Source organism: Hoplias malabaricus, chromosome 12, assembly GCF_029633855.1.
Source record: "Hoplias malabaricus isolate fHopMal1 chromosome 12, fHopMal1.hap1, whole genome shotgun sequence".
Classification (NCBI taxonomy): Eukaryota; Metazoa; Chordata; class Actinopteri; order Characiformes; family Erythrinidae; genus Hoplias; species Hoplias malabaricus.
Window position 1 is genome coordinate 6,364,671 of NC_089811.1, and position 15,158 is coordinate 6,379,828.

General features: G+C 43.8%; 1 protein-coding gene across 1 annotated transcript in view; it reads left to right on the plus strand.

The window, feature by feature from the left end:
• Positions 1-15,158, plus strand: part of hibch (3-hydroxyisobutyryl-CoA hydrolase) — a 42,173-nt gene that overhangs the window by 8,960 nt on the left and 18,055 nt on the right. Inside the window, exon 7 of the mRNA XM_066686692.1 lies at positions 8,388-8,466. Coding sequence (XP_066542789.1) covers positions 8,388-8,466 — 79 coding nt within the window. The remainder of the gene's footprint in view (positions 1-8,387; positions 8,467-15,158) is intronic.

The following is a 15,158-nucleotide window of genomic DNA, read 5'->3' on the forward strand; positions in this document are numbered from 1 at the left end:
TGGAAATTGTATTTCTCCTCAGTATCTTCAGCTTAAACCATTCGGAAACGTGTGTTGTGTTTCCTCCGGGGGAGTGTGGTGTGTTCTCCCTGTGTCTGCGTGGGTTTCCTCCGGGTGACTGTCTGTGAGGAGTGTGGTATGTTCTCCCTGTGTCCGCGTAGGTTTCCTCCGGGTGACTGTCTGTGAAGAGTGTGGTGTGTTCTCCCTGTGTCTGCATGGGTTTCCTCCGGGTGACTGTCTGTGTGGAGTTTGGTGTGTTCCCCCTGTGTCCGCATGGGTTTCCTCCTTTCACACCCAGTGTTAAGTGCCGTCTTACGTTTTAAATATGAACAAAAACACCTGCTTATTATTTAAATGGAGATTGTATTTCTCCTCAGTATCTTCAGCTTAAACCATTCGGAAACGTGTGTTGTGTTTCCTCCGGGGGAGTGTGGTGTGTTCTCCCTGTGTCTGCGTGGGTTTCCTCCGGGTGACTGTCTGTGAGGAGTGTGGTGTGTTCTCCCTGTGTCTGCGTGGGTTTCCTCCGGGTGACTGTCTGTGAGGAGTGTGGTGTGTTCTCCCTGTGTCTGCGTGGGTTTCCTCCGGGTGACTGTCTGTGAGGAGTGTGGTGTGTTCTCCCTGTGTCTGCGTGGGTTTCCTCCGGGTGACTGTCTGTGAGGAGTGTGGTGTGTTCTCCCTGTGTCTGCGTGGGTTTCCTCCGGGTGACTGTTTGTGAGGAGTGTGGTGTGTTCTCCCTGTGTCTGCGTAGGTTTCCTCCGGGTGACTGTCTGTGAAGAGTGTGGTGTGTTCTCCCTGTGTCTGCATGGGTTTCCTCCGGGTGACTGTCTGTGTGGAGTTTGGTGTGTTCCCCCTGTGTCCGCGTGGGTTTCCTCCTTTCACACCCAGTGTTAAGTGCCGTCTTATGTTTTAAATATGAACAAAAACACCTGCTTATTATTTAAATGGAGATTGTATTTCTCCTCTGTATCTTCAGCTTAAACCATTTGGAAAGGCCATTTTTAAAAATGAAGTCTTTAGGTGTATTTTTGTATGAGTTTATTGGCCAAACACATAAAATTTAAATAATTTTCTAGAATGCAAAGTGTCAATGTAGATGGTGTTTTTTCAAGTCTACTCATCGTAGTATCATTGTACACGGCTCCACGTAGTCTTTTTTATTATGTTTATAATCACTAATGTTATAAAAATTGGAAAATATTTGAACTAAATAAAATCTTTCACAGGTATGCAGTTTTTGACTGATGCTGTAGATTGGCTTCACTACAGTGAGTTTAGTTTGTTTATGCTCAGATTATCACAGAAATTTCAGGCATGAGTTGAAAAGGCTATATTTAGTTTATTTATTTGATCTGAGTAGGAGTGAGTTAATGTAGTGCAGTTATTCATCAGGTTTACTGACTCACTATTGATTTGAGATGATGATGATACCCATATGATGAAAGGTAATTAGTGAGCAACACCATGGGGCAGACGCTGTAATGATCCTGGAGTGTGAAATAGCAAATGCAAATGTTGCTGTTACCTGCCGTATGAACAGCTGCCTTTAACTGCTGCACTGAGGCTGGTTAACTGTCTTGCTGTGTAAACACAAGAGGTGTTTACACAGCTTTAAAACTTCAGCTTTAAAAGAGGGGTACTGCCTGCTCACAACAAGGTGTAGTGGTTTGTTTAGAGAAATAAGTTGTTTTATTTAGTAATTCTTCTTCACGGTATGAAAGAGCTGTTGTGCGTTTACACAATACCAAGTGGCTTTCATTGCCTAAAGTGATTATTTATAAGTTTGTAATATTTTTTTAAATAAAGATCAAAATGATCTGCATTGAGCTGCACGGTGGCGCAGCAGGTTAGTGTCGCAGTCACACAGCTCCAGGGACCTGGAGGTTGTGGGTTCGATTCCCGCTCCGGGTGACTGTCTGTGAGGAGTGAGGTGTGTTCTCCCTGTGTCTGTGTGGGTTTCCTCCGGGTGACTGTCTGTGAGGAGTGTGGTGTGTTCTCCCTGTGTCTGCATGGGTTTCCCTCGGATGACTGTCTGTGAGGAGTGTGGTGTGTTCTCTCTGTGTCTGCGTGGGTTTCCTCCGGGTGACTGTCTGTGAGGAGTGTGGTGTGTTCTCCCTGTGTCTGCGTGGGTTTCCTCCGGGTGACTGTCTGTGAGGAGTGTGGTGTGTTCTCCCTGTGTCTGCGTGGGTTTCCTCCGGGTGACTGTCTGTGAGGAGTTGGTGTGTTCTCCCTGTGTCTGCATGGGTTTCCTCCGGGTGACTGTCTGTGAGGAGTGTGGTGTGTTCTCCCTGTGTCTGCATGGGTTTCCTCCGGGTGACTGTCTGTGAGGAGTGTGGTGTGTTCTCCCTGTGTCTGCATGGGTTTCCCTCGGATGACTGTCTGTGAGGAGTGTGGTGTGTTCTCTCTGTGTCTGCGTGGGTTTCCTCCGGGTGACTGTCTGTGAGGAGTGTGGTGTGTTCTCCCTGTGTCTGCGTGGGTTTCCTCCGGGTGACTGTCTGTGAGGAGTGTGGTGTGTTCTCCCTGTGTCTGCGTGGGTTTCCTCCGGGTGACTGTCTGTGAGGAGTGTGGTGTGTTCTCTCTGTGTCTGCATGGGTTTCCTCCGGGTGACTGTCTGTGACGAGTGTGGTGTGTTCTCTCTGTGTCTGCGTGGGTTTCCTCCGGGTGCTCTGGTTTCCTCTCACAGTCCAAAAACATGTTGCTAGGTGGATTGGCGACTCAAAAGTGTCGGTAGGTGTGAGTGTGTGAGTGAATGTGAGAGTGTGTGTTTTCCTGTGAAGGACTGGCGCCACCTTCAGGGTGTATTCCTGCCTTGCACCCAATGATTCCAGGTAGGCTCTGGACCCACCGCGACCCTGAACTGGATAAGGGTTACAGATAATGAATGAATGATTAGGAATACTGTTTGCGATTTAAAAAAAAAATAAATAAAAAATTTAAAAATTACAGATTGGACGTTTAAAAACTTGCTGTATATTTTGACTCTTGGATATGCTCCAGATGTCTAGCTGCAATATTTACTGGCATTGGAAAGTGTAAAATTAGCTTTGAACATGAAGATGTCATCTCGTTTGTAAACAAAATGTCTTCAATGTTGTTTAAGGCTCGACACAATAGTGGGTTCCACAAAGGATGAGCTCATTTTTCCACTTAATCGAATGTTACACTGAGAATCCCGTTGGAAGAAATCTCATCTCTGTAATAAAGTCTTTCCAAATGTGCAGCTGGGAGATGGGTATCATATGAGACAACTCGTAAAATATTTTGAAGAGAATTTATTTTCCACATCAGTCTTACTGATAAGAATCCTCTGCTCTCTGGGTGGTATTTTCCATCACGGAAAAGAGGGGTCTGGCTTGGTGAAAGCAGAGTTTTGTGCTTACCAACAGCCAAATATCTTAAAGAACCAGTAAGAGTTTCCGAGGTTGTGGGCAGGGCATAGAGGAAGATAAATGGAGAAGATGGATGGAGCCAAGTTTCGAATGTTTATAAAGTCACTTTTAGAGTTTTAGAGACTTAAAAGCTCAGCTGTATAAACTTAGGACGTTTATATTTTGCGATGAACAGCCCTGTTACTCTGATCCTGTACAGTCCTGGTCTTGCAGTGGCATGCTCTTATAAAAAGAACACCTGTCTTGCTCCAGGAAAACTACATAAAGTCAGAAGGGAGTTCTTAGTTTGGGGACCGTTAGACCTTACATTAATGTTCACAAATACTTAGTCAGATTAGTTCAAAATTTTTAGTGCTTAAAGTGCTTCTTACACATTCATAGGTAATAAATAAGTTGTCGCAGTCATAAGAAACAATTTCTTCAGTGTTATGGGATTTCCTGTAGATCTATCCTCTACATCCAACTTCCTCCATTCTTCTTAACTTTTACCTGCTGTTCTAAACAACTACTTTAACTGATATATTATGTTTACAAGGTGCTTAAAACTTCTGTGTGTGTTGTCAGGGCTAAAATAGCTCAGGACTGTTTCTCTGCACAAATCAAGCCACTTTGTTAAACACAGATAAGCGTAGCATTATGACCTCCTCCTGGTTTCCACTCTCGCTGTCCATTTTCTGAGCTCCACTGACGATAAAGGAAGATTTTGTAGTTCTAGATTTACAGACGGCTACAGTCTGCTGCTCCAAGAAGGTTGGTTTTTCTAATAGAGTCAACAGTGAGTGGACACCGTTTTTAAAAACTCCAGCAGCACTGCTGTACCTGATCCACTCCTACATCCACCAACACAGCAGTGAGAATGATCCCCCAGCCAAATTTGACCTGCTCTGTAGTGGTCCTGGCAAACAAAGTATACAGAGCAACAGACAGACGCCTGTCTGTAATTGTAGAACTACAAAGTCCTCCTGTAAGATCAGTGGAGCTGAGGTAATGTGTATATATGCTCCATCTATCTATTCTATGGATAGGTTTTTGAATAATTGAGTTTCGGTTCTAATAAAGGTTAATGTTTGGATTACTAAGACCATGTCGGCCATTTTGAAGGAGTCGCTGTGGAACTAACCTATGCTCTGTTTACTGTCTTTTCATCACAGTTTTCTGAAGAAGCACTGGGTCCTTTTGTCCCTTCGTTTACTTCTCCAGTTTAGTGCTGTCATTATCTTCCTCTGGCAGTGTTATTATTCCTGCCATGTGCACACACATCAATTCAATTTAGCAGGCTGCTCTTTAATGGGAATGTTGCTTTGCTTGGCACTGAAGTGCACATCAATTGTTTATCACACTGCAGAGAGAAATGTTTTCAGTGATGTTTGGCTCTCTTTTTTTGAGCCAAATATCTTCTTTTTTTACATTTTATTGTACATTTCTATATGTATTCCTACAGAAATGTATTATTATTATCATTATTATTTGTTATTATTAAAATGCTTGTTAAACCAAAAGGTAACTATTAAATTACAATGAGGTAACTATGATAGGTGCAAAAAGTAAATACAACAACTATGATGACTGTGAGCGTAATCAGAATCTACTGCGCTGCACTTATGAATTAGTGTTTATTAGGGAAGGCCACCCTTAGGACAGTAGTTTAGTAGTTCATGTGCAGCATATATATGTAGCTCTTTCTCATGAGGTCACCTGTTTGTCATCATCCTGCAGGTGTTTTGAGTTAGTGTGCCCATCATCATCATCATTACACTGTTTCTCTGGTCTGGTTTGTGGACAGTGTGAAGGACGGGGCAAGGACTTGTGTCCTAAAGTGACCCGCTGATGACCACTCTAAAATGGTGAACTGCAAGTCTGACTGTGTGTTGGAGGTCTACTATTGGCTGAGCATTAATATGGAAGCCTTGTTTGCAGTTATGCAAAGCAGCAGAAAAGATAGATTGCAAACTTTTAATCTCAGTTTTTTTGCCCCAATAGTAAGTTCTGATAGCTAGTATGCTTTCAGTCATATACAATGCCACATGCCACCACACTGGGAGGGTGAGGGCATCACCAGGTTCATCTGAGACATTTGAAACCAGGCAGTGCCTCTTTTTTTAAACTAACAGTGATGCAACACCACTGGACAGCTAAATGTGCTTGGACAGGATTGCTAAGTATCCAGATCTATGATGTCAGCAACAAGACATCCATGCTGGCTTGCAGTGTGCATGTCACATGGCGGGAGAGAGGCAACAGGGGGTGCATTGTATCCCCCCACCCTTAGAGAGCAAGGCCTTTTTGTGTTCTCTTGGACACCACTCGGGAGAGCCAAGTTTACATTTATTAACAAAAAATGTGGTAATACCGCTGCTCTCCACATGGCAAATGAGGGTTCAGTTTCCCATTCAGGCAGGAATTCTTTGCTTATACCCGTAAGAATCCTTGGGTAAATAGAAGTACTACCCATCGTTTTTTGGCGTTTTTTGGCGTGGGTGCCAAACTGACTGTCTGGGTTCAGAGTGCAGCACTAAAATTAACAGATGGGAAAAGTGGCTATATTTATCTCATACACTGATTCTCTCCCTGCACTGGAGAGATTCTCGCAACGCTCAGAAGCCCTATGCCTAATTTTGTGAGTGGGTTAAATGATTCCACTGTGTTGCATAATGAGAAGAAAAACTGTTATCCTCTATTAACCATATTAGCATTTTCATCATAGGATCTAATAGGAAACTATTGGTGCACTAGACTCCAGTGAATTACTGTGCTATTCTGACCCAGTTATTCATGCAGAGGTCATATATATGCTTCAGTAATCATGTTATTTCACTCATGTTTTGATTTAGCGTGTAAGAGACTACAGGCATAAGTAATATATATATATATATATATATATATATATATATATATATATATATATTTTTTTTTTTTACTCATTCTTTTCCACCTGTTTACAGGGTAAATAATCAGACCCTTTTTCCCTGCACTCTGAGAGTTGAACAGAATCTTGGAAAATAATGTTTTATAGCAACTGTCTGTCTAAACTCTTTCTCCGATTTGGCTTAAAATTTCATAAAGTAGTTCTCCTTCTCTGAAATGTAAGTTATCAGTGAAGTGATGTTTCCATGCCGCAGCAAAGCCAATCCGTAGGGCAGTGGTATGTTTTAGTCATCTATAAAATTCACATTTCCCTGTTGAATTAGTGCCTAATTACCGTCTAAGTGAAGTATTTTTAATTTTATTTTCTGTGATGTGCAGTATGATGTTGTATGTAGAGAGTAGCAAGAGAAGAACGGTGGTTCTTAACAGTAGTCTGACATCATCTAAACCCCACACATAGCTCTGTACAGTTAGAAATGGTAGTAAATTGTGACCCCGGCCAGCGGTCACACCACTGATGTTCCTGGGGTGACTCTGTTGTGAGCTGTTCCTATTTTGGTGAAGTTTATTTATTACTATCAGCGAGATGGAACTGGGAGGCCACTAAGAAGACGTCCTGACCTTTCCTCAGCATGTGTGAAGCAGGGGGGTGGTGTTTGTTAGGCTGCCATGCTGGTTGAGGCAGGGCTTTGTGTTTAACTTCACCACACAAACCACTGGAATACCACCACTCTTAAAGGGTTACAGCTAAGTATACACCACATAGCACAATAAGTCCCTACATGAATTATATACAATAGTGAATGATAGTATCATGCTAATATTTGAATTGCTGGCGGTATTTGCAACTAATAAATATACTGCCTATTTTACTGATGCAGATGCAGAGCCTAATTGTCAGAACACAACCTTGCATCTCCAAAACAGTAACGTTCAGGAGAAAAATAATAACTTTTTAGAGGAATTACATTTGTATTAAGTGCATTTCTGTTGGTTCATTCATTGCAAAACCATAATAAATTGTATACTTATACATACGTTTTGTTTCTTGCTTCTGTTTGCCATATGGGCAAAACATGTTCATGGTAAGCCCAAGCTTAAATAAAGAACATGTTATTCAATAGTCAGGGCCTTCTCAGGACCACCACAGAGCAGATATAGTTTGCCTGGTGGATCATCCTCTGTGCTGCAGTGACACTCATGTGGTGGTTGTATGTTAGTCCTTGTTAATTCGGTATAAGTGGATCAGACACAGCAGTGGCTGCTAGAGTTTTCAAACACTGTGTACACTCACTGTCCACTCTGTTAGACACTCCTACCTCATTGGCCAACCTTGTAGATGTAAAGTCAAAAAGAGTAGCTCATCTGTTGCTGCACAGTTTTGTGTAGGCTGGATATTTTTGTTGGATGAGCTATTGATCTATTGGGCTAACAGTCCCTTACCAAAACTCTACCTGCGCTATAGGTGTCCAGAGGGGGTTCCTAACCATTGCAGAACAGAGTGCAGTGAAATGTGGCTAACAAAGCATGCAGAGCCACAGATGGACCAGTCTGTCATTGTATATATTGTAAAATTGTACACACCCACACACACACATTCATATCATTTGCATTTTGTATACCTGTGTATCCTTGCTTAGACTCATTTTACATCTCTCTCTCTCTCTCTCTCTTTCTCTCTCTCTCTCTCTCTCTCTCTCTCTCTCTCTCTCGAGGTAGGAATGTCCTAACATTGAGTCTCAGACAACTCACATTCAGTTCATCAAGTCCACAGTTCCTCCTGCATTACTATGGCAACAGTGCAGAGTGAGAGAGGGTGTTTCCTTGGTGGAGCTGGTCAGTCCAGCTCTGCATAGCTGTTCTGTAGGGCTTCCTCCCCTTGACCTTTTATGCCCAGTCACCATCTAATTCCTCTTAAATAACCGCTCTCACATTGAAAAGTGTAGTGGACTGAACATTGGTTCAACTGTTCCCAGTTCTGTCTGCCACCTCAGTATCAGCAGGGGACTTATTTATCTCTTAATGTGTTATATCTTTGAATATTGTGTGTTATATCTATTGAGGTTTTAGGGTTTGTATGTGCTTGTCTTTGCATACTGAAAGCATTTTGATCTCTCTCTCTCTCTCTCTCTGCAGGGTGTAGGTCTCTCAGTCCATGGGCGTTTCCGTGTAGCCACGGAGAAGACTTTGTTTGCGATGCCGGAGACGGCAATTGGTGAGAGCCACAGTGGCCTGCATTTTACTGTCTTTCCAATGAGCCCCCAGCACATTAATAATGCATACAACCTGACAGTGCCCACATATCACTGTCCATCCAGCAATAACAGCCCAGCTGAACAGCACAGTGTAGTTCTAGATCAGAGGCAGCAGGTTAGAGACTATGGTCTTTATAAACGCATCAAAATCATCCCAGCCACACTCTTTCTGTGTTGTGTTAGGGGTCTGTTTTTGGAAACCTTAGACAGTAGGATTAGTGGGGTGTCAGCAGTACAAGGTTGGCTCTATTTGTGCTGAACTGTGCAGGTTAACTCAGAGTTCATCTGGTTTATGAAGAACCGTCAGCCCACACATATGTGCGTGGTAGGAATGTGAATACATCTTCTCTTTTTAAATAATACAGTAGTGCAGCACTTTAAGGGTTAACATGAAGTAAAGCAGAAAATGATAGTCTTCCTCTAGCTTTCACAGTAATATTTGATTTAAATACAAAGGTGTCAGAGCTAGACTGGCACTACAGACGCACTCCCTGTCCTCTCTGTTAGACTCTCCTACATCGTCGGTCCACCTTGTAGATGTAAAGTCAGAGACAGTAGCTCATCTAGTCGTCTTCTAGTCTGTCATCAGTTGAAACAGGATGCTGTCGGCTGGATGTTTTTGTTTGGTGGACTAGTTTAAAAACTCCAGCAGCGCTGCTGTGTCTGATCCACTCATACCAGCCCAATACACGCTAACACACCACCAAAGTCAGCATTTACCTTTCTATTAAGTTGCTATCTGTTTTTATTTTTTTTTAATGTGCATTTATTTGATATAGGGCGGCACGGTGGTGCAGCAGGTAGGTGTCGCAGTCACACAGCTCCAGGGTCCTGGAGGTTGTGGGTTCGATTCCCGCTCCGGGGGATTGTCTGTGAGGAGTGTGGTGTGTTCTCCCTGTGTCTGCATGGGTTTCCTCTGGGTGCTCCGGTTTCCTCCCACAGTCCAAAAACACGTTGGTTGGTGGACTGGCGACTCAAAAGTGTCCGTAGGTGTGAGTGAATGTGTGTGTGTGTGTGTGTGTTGCCCTGTGAAGGACTGGCACCCCCTCCAGGGTGTATTCCCGCCTTGCGCCCAATGATTCCAGGTAGGTTCTGGACCCACCACGACCCTGAATTGGATAAGGGTTACAGAGAATAAATGAATGAATTTATTTGATATTGCAAAAATACAACAAAACACACACACATAGCCATCGCTGATGCCCAGAGAACTGTTGAGGGTTAGGTTCCTTGGATGGATTGAGGGAGAAGGACAGCACTGTTCATTCACTCCTTCGACTACATTGATGTAAATTAAACAGAGTCTCTTGGACGTTCAGCCGTGGATGCATGGGGCATCACCAGGTTTTAAAGGCAGTCTCAGGCAGATTATAGAATCAGGCTTGTGTCTGGAAGGTTGCTGGTGTAGATTCCCACAGTTGTTAAGATTTCTCCCTCAATCCACGGCCTCAAAACACCCTTGAACACCTCACCCCCAACTGTTCCCTGGGCACAAGGGATGTGTGTCTCCTGCTCTTGGGGTGTGTGTACAATACCCCTAGTGTACTAATTTGTGTGTGTGTGCTCATGAGCACTTTAATTGAGCCAAATTTTACAGCTGTGCCAACAGGGAGGCTGAAAAGTGTTTATTTTCTAGGTCTTAGGACCTATTTTAGCCGTCTTTACATTCTTTAAACTCAGGATCATTGGGCCTTTACGCAAACAAGGTTTGACAATTGATGGGCAATCAGGATTTCTCACGAAAACATCAGCAAATCCTTCCCTGTAGGTAATTTACCAAAACCTACAGATGGCTTTCAGCCCGGGATGAATGAAATCAATTAGTGGTGCTTCCTAAATTGTGTAATGGCGTTAATACAACTTTGCCAGCCCTGTTTTCACTGTCCTCTTTCTTTAGTACAGTGATTCTTCATAAGCCCCCTTCCCCTGCTGCCTATTTATCTCAGCCCAGTTTTATGTGGAAACTGTACAGAGGGGGTGTAGTTGGGGAGGAGGGGGCACATGTCAGCTGGCTATGCTTGTTTGGAAAAGTGTGGCATGCTAAAAACAGCCCATAGCCGGCAGCAGCAGGCTCCTTCTGTGTGTGGAAGGAATGTGCCATGTGCGCTCCGCAGCAAATCAATCCAGCGTTAAAAGGTGCGGGAAGCCGAGCCCTTTGCCAATCCATCCCCTCAGACGGCTGCTCAGCGTGCTTTCCTTTCAGGACCTGTCAGCTGGGGTCAGTTACGCAAAGCTCTCAGCACTCACAGCTTCCAGCTGCTCAGAAATGCTCAGTGGCATACAATTCAGCATGATGCCCTGCCGTATTTTAGTACTTGATGGTGCATTAGTCTCACACGCCAGACTTTTGGCTATCACCAGAGATTCTGGTTAATTTCATCACCCCGTTTATCTGCATTGACAAGAATGGATGATGTTACTGACATTCGTATTGATAACCCACAGATTTTATTTTTAGCACTTGTGTGATGTCAATACAGTGGTCAAACGAAAACAGCTTGTACGTTCTTCATAATCACACATGGTCTAATTTACTAGTTTATTAATGACTTTCAGCTAAATTAATAGGTGGCACGGTGGTGCAGCAGACAGCTCCAGGGACCTGGAGGTTGTGGGTTTGATTCCCGCTCCGGGTGACTGTCTGTGAGGAGTTTGGTGTGTTCTCCCTGTGTCTGCGTGGGTTTCCTCCGGGTGACTGTCTATGAGGAGTGTGGTGTGTTCTCCCCGTGTCTGTGTGAGTTTCCTCCGGGTGACTGTCTGTGAGGAGTGTGGTCTGTTCTACCCGTGTCTACGTGGGTTTCCTCCGGGTGACTGTCTGTGACGAGTGTGGTGTGTTCTCTCTGTGTCTGCGTGGGTTTCCTCCGGGTGACTGTCTGTGAGGAGTGTGGTCTGTTCTACCCGTGTCTACGTGGGTTTCCTCCGGGTGACTGTCTGTGAGGAGCGTGGTGTGTTCTCTCTGTGTCTGTGTGGGTTTCCTCTGGGTGACTGTCTGTGAGGAGTGTGGTGTGTTCTCTCTGTGTCTGTGTGGGTTTCCTCTGGGTGACTGTCTGTGAGGGGTGTGGTGTGTTCTCCCTGTGTCTGCGTGGCTTTCCTCCGGGTGCTCCGGTTTCCTCCCACAGTCCAAAAACACACGTTGGTAGGTGGATTGGCGACTCCAAAGTCACCGTAGGTGTGAGTGTGTGAGTGAATGTGTCTGTGTCTGTGTTGCCCTGTGAAGGACTGGCACCCCCTCCAGGGTGTGTTCCCGCCTTGCACCCAATGATTCTAGGTAGGCTCTGGACCCACTGCAACCCTGAACTGGATAAGGGTTACAGATAATGAATGAATGAATGGATGGAACTAAATTAATAGCAGAAATAAGTCTTCAGATTAAACCCTTGTATAATCTTTAAAAGCTGAAAGCTTCACAAATGTTTTCTAGCTGATATGACTTCATCAGAAATGTCGCTGTGTCAGGATATGCAAAGCTGGCTAACGGGAAAATAGCATTGAGCTTAATAAATGTAGGCCTTTTCTGGTTTGATTCCCATGAGCGGCGATTGGGGGCAAAGGGAGTGAAGGAATGGCATTGTCCTCCTCCCTCAAACCACGGCTAAGGTGCCCTTGAGCAAGGCACCGAACCCACAACTGCTCCCTAGGCACCGGGGATGGCTTCCCACTGCTCTGGGTGTGTGATCACAGCCCCTAGTACACTAGTGTTTGTGTGTGTGTGTTCACTACCACAAATGGGTTAAATGCAGAAGACATATTTGTTGTACATTGTAAAATGACAAATAACAGCACCATCCATTCATTTCAACTGATAGTCTAGTCTGTATACTTCAAGGGGGCAGAGCATCTTGGACTAACACTATATTATAAAGTGTTAAATGTGCCATGACTAGGAGTGTAAAACAATGATGCGATCTGCTTGCTGAACAGAACATCGAATCACTGCAGGATGTGTTCTTTGATTGTTAGAAAACGCACAAGTACAACAACGACAAAATAACTGCAATGAACCATTCTAGTCTGTTCAAATAGGACATTACTGTAGTGCATGACACAACAGAACTAGAGATAAGTTACAAAAGAAGCAAACATTGTGAGGTAACCATCGTGCTCTTTGGTTTTCAGCTGCTATATCAGCAGTAAATCAGTCCTTGTTCTGCAAAATGCACAAAAATAAATTAATTGTAATGAAGACAAGCTAAGATCCATGTTTTTAAGATGGCATTGTATGACTCCCTCTGTATTATGCGTTCCCTCATTAGGATCTTTGGAAAATGTTTACCTAGTTAAATTAATGAGATGGAAGCAGTTATTTGTATTGGTTTTAGGTGAAATAATTGATAAACTTACCCAAGATATCAGTTTCTTTACAGTCATTGTATATATAAATATTGTCAGTTTATGTATTATCCAAAAGCACCAGTTAATCTATGTGTGTTTTCTGAGATTTATATGAAATGTTAATAATAGTACCAATGTTTTTAGCTATACAGTGATCCCTCGTTTTTTGCGGGTGGTCTTGGAACGCATCCCCCGCGAAATGGGGTCATGGGGTTGTGGGTTCAAGCCCCAGGTGACTGTCTGTGAGAAATTTGGTGTGTTCTCCCTGTGTCCTTGTGGGTTTCCTCTGGATGCTCTGGTTTCCTCCCACGGTCCAAATATCACATGTTGGTAGGTGGATTGGCTACTCAAAAGTGTGCATAGGTGTGAATGAATGTTGTGTGTTGCCCTGCCCTCCACAGTGTGTTCCTGCCTTGTACCCAGTGATTCCGGGTAGGCTTAAGACCCGCCGCGACCCTGAACTGGATAAACGGTTACAGACAATGAATGATTTAATGTATTGGAGGGTTTTAAAAGTCCAAATATGCGTTAAATAAATTAAAAAATATATTTTTTCTACTTCGCAGAAATTGGATTACTCCACAAATGTAAATTGAGTAAGCTAGTTCCTCTGTATTGGAGTAATTTTCCATTTTAAATGACTTGATTACTTTGTAACATGTTAATTATGCAGAAATTTGAATAATAAAACTGAATATCGGTTGAATTATGAAATATAATGAACAGTTTTGTAGTCTTTACTGGGCAGCTGCAGTGTCCTCTAGCTGAGTAGGACAGGAGTATATGGCTGTATATGATGGGTGAAAATACATGTATGATGGATACTGGCTTTTAAAGAGCCTGTTCTGTAAGCACCTCATAATTGTTAGGACCATTTAGGGAGAAGTAACAGTGTCTGCCAATGCACTCTTGTATTATTCATAAACTCTGGTGAATCCCAGTAGGCTTTTGAGGACCTGCAAAAGATTGTTCCAAATGTTGAAAAGCAGTTTTGCAGTTTTCCTTTCACTGAAATCCACAGACAAGTCTTCAGCAGCTGTGCGAGACCAGGTAGACTACCACAACCATCTCATATATATATATATATATATACAGGAGTTTGACAAAAAAACTGAAACACCTGGTTTTAGACCACCATAGTTTATTAGTATGGTGTATGGCCTCCTTTTGCGGCCAATGCAGCATCAATTCGTCTTGGGAATGACATATACAAGTCCTGCACAGTGGTCAGAGGGATTTTAAGCCATTCTTCTTGCAGGATAGTGGCCAGGTCTCTACGTGATGCTGGTGGAGGAAAACGTTTCCTGACACGCTCCTCCAAAACACCCCAAAGTGGCTCAATAATATTTAGATCTGGTGACTGTGCAGGCCATGGGAGATGTTCAACTTCACTTTCATGTTCATCAAACCAATCTTTCACCGGTCTCGCTGTGTGTATTGGTGCATTGTCGTCCTGATACACGGCACCGCCTTCAGGACACAGTGTTTGAACCATTGGATGCACATGGTCCTCCAGAATGGTTCGGTAGTCCTTGGAAGTGACGCGCCCATCCAGCACAAGTATTGGGCCAAGGGAATGCCATGATATGGCAGCCCAAACCATCACTGATCCAACCCCATGCTTCACTCTGGGCATGCACCAGTCTGGGTGGTACGCTTCTTTGGGGCTTCTCCACACCGTAACTCTCCCTGATGTTGGGAAAACAGTAAAGGTGGACTCATCAGAGAACAATACATGTTTCACATTGTCCACAGCCCAAGATTTGCGCTCCTTGCACCATTGAAACTGACATTTGGCATTGGCATGAGTGACCAAAGGTTTGGCTACAGCAGCCCGGCCGTGTATATTGACCCTGTGGAGCTCCTGACGGACAGTTCTGGTGGAAACAGGAGAGTTGTGATTTAATGTTTTTTGGATACAATCCCGGTCAGCACCCGAACATCCCTTTCAGACAGCGTCCTCTCGCGTCCACAGTTAATCCTGTTGGATGCATTTCGTCCTTCTTGGTGGTATGCCGACATTATCCTGGATACCGTGGCTCTTGATACATCGCAAAGACTTACTGTCTTGGTCACAATGCGCCAGCAAGACGTGCACCAACAATGTGTTCTCTTTTGAACTCTGGTATGTCACCCATAATGTTGTGTGCATTGCAATATTTTGAGCAAAACTGTGCTCTTACCCTCTGCTAATTAACCCTTCACACTCTGCTCTTACTGGTGCAATGTGCAGTTAATGAAGATTGGCCACCAGGCTGCTCCAATTTAGCCATGAAACCTCCCACACTAAAATGACAGGTGTTTCAGTTTCATTGTCCAA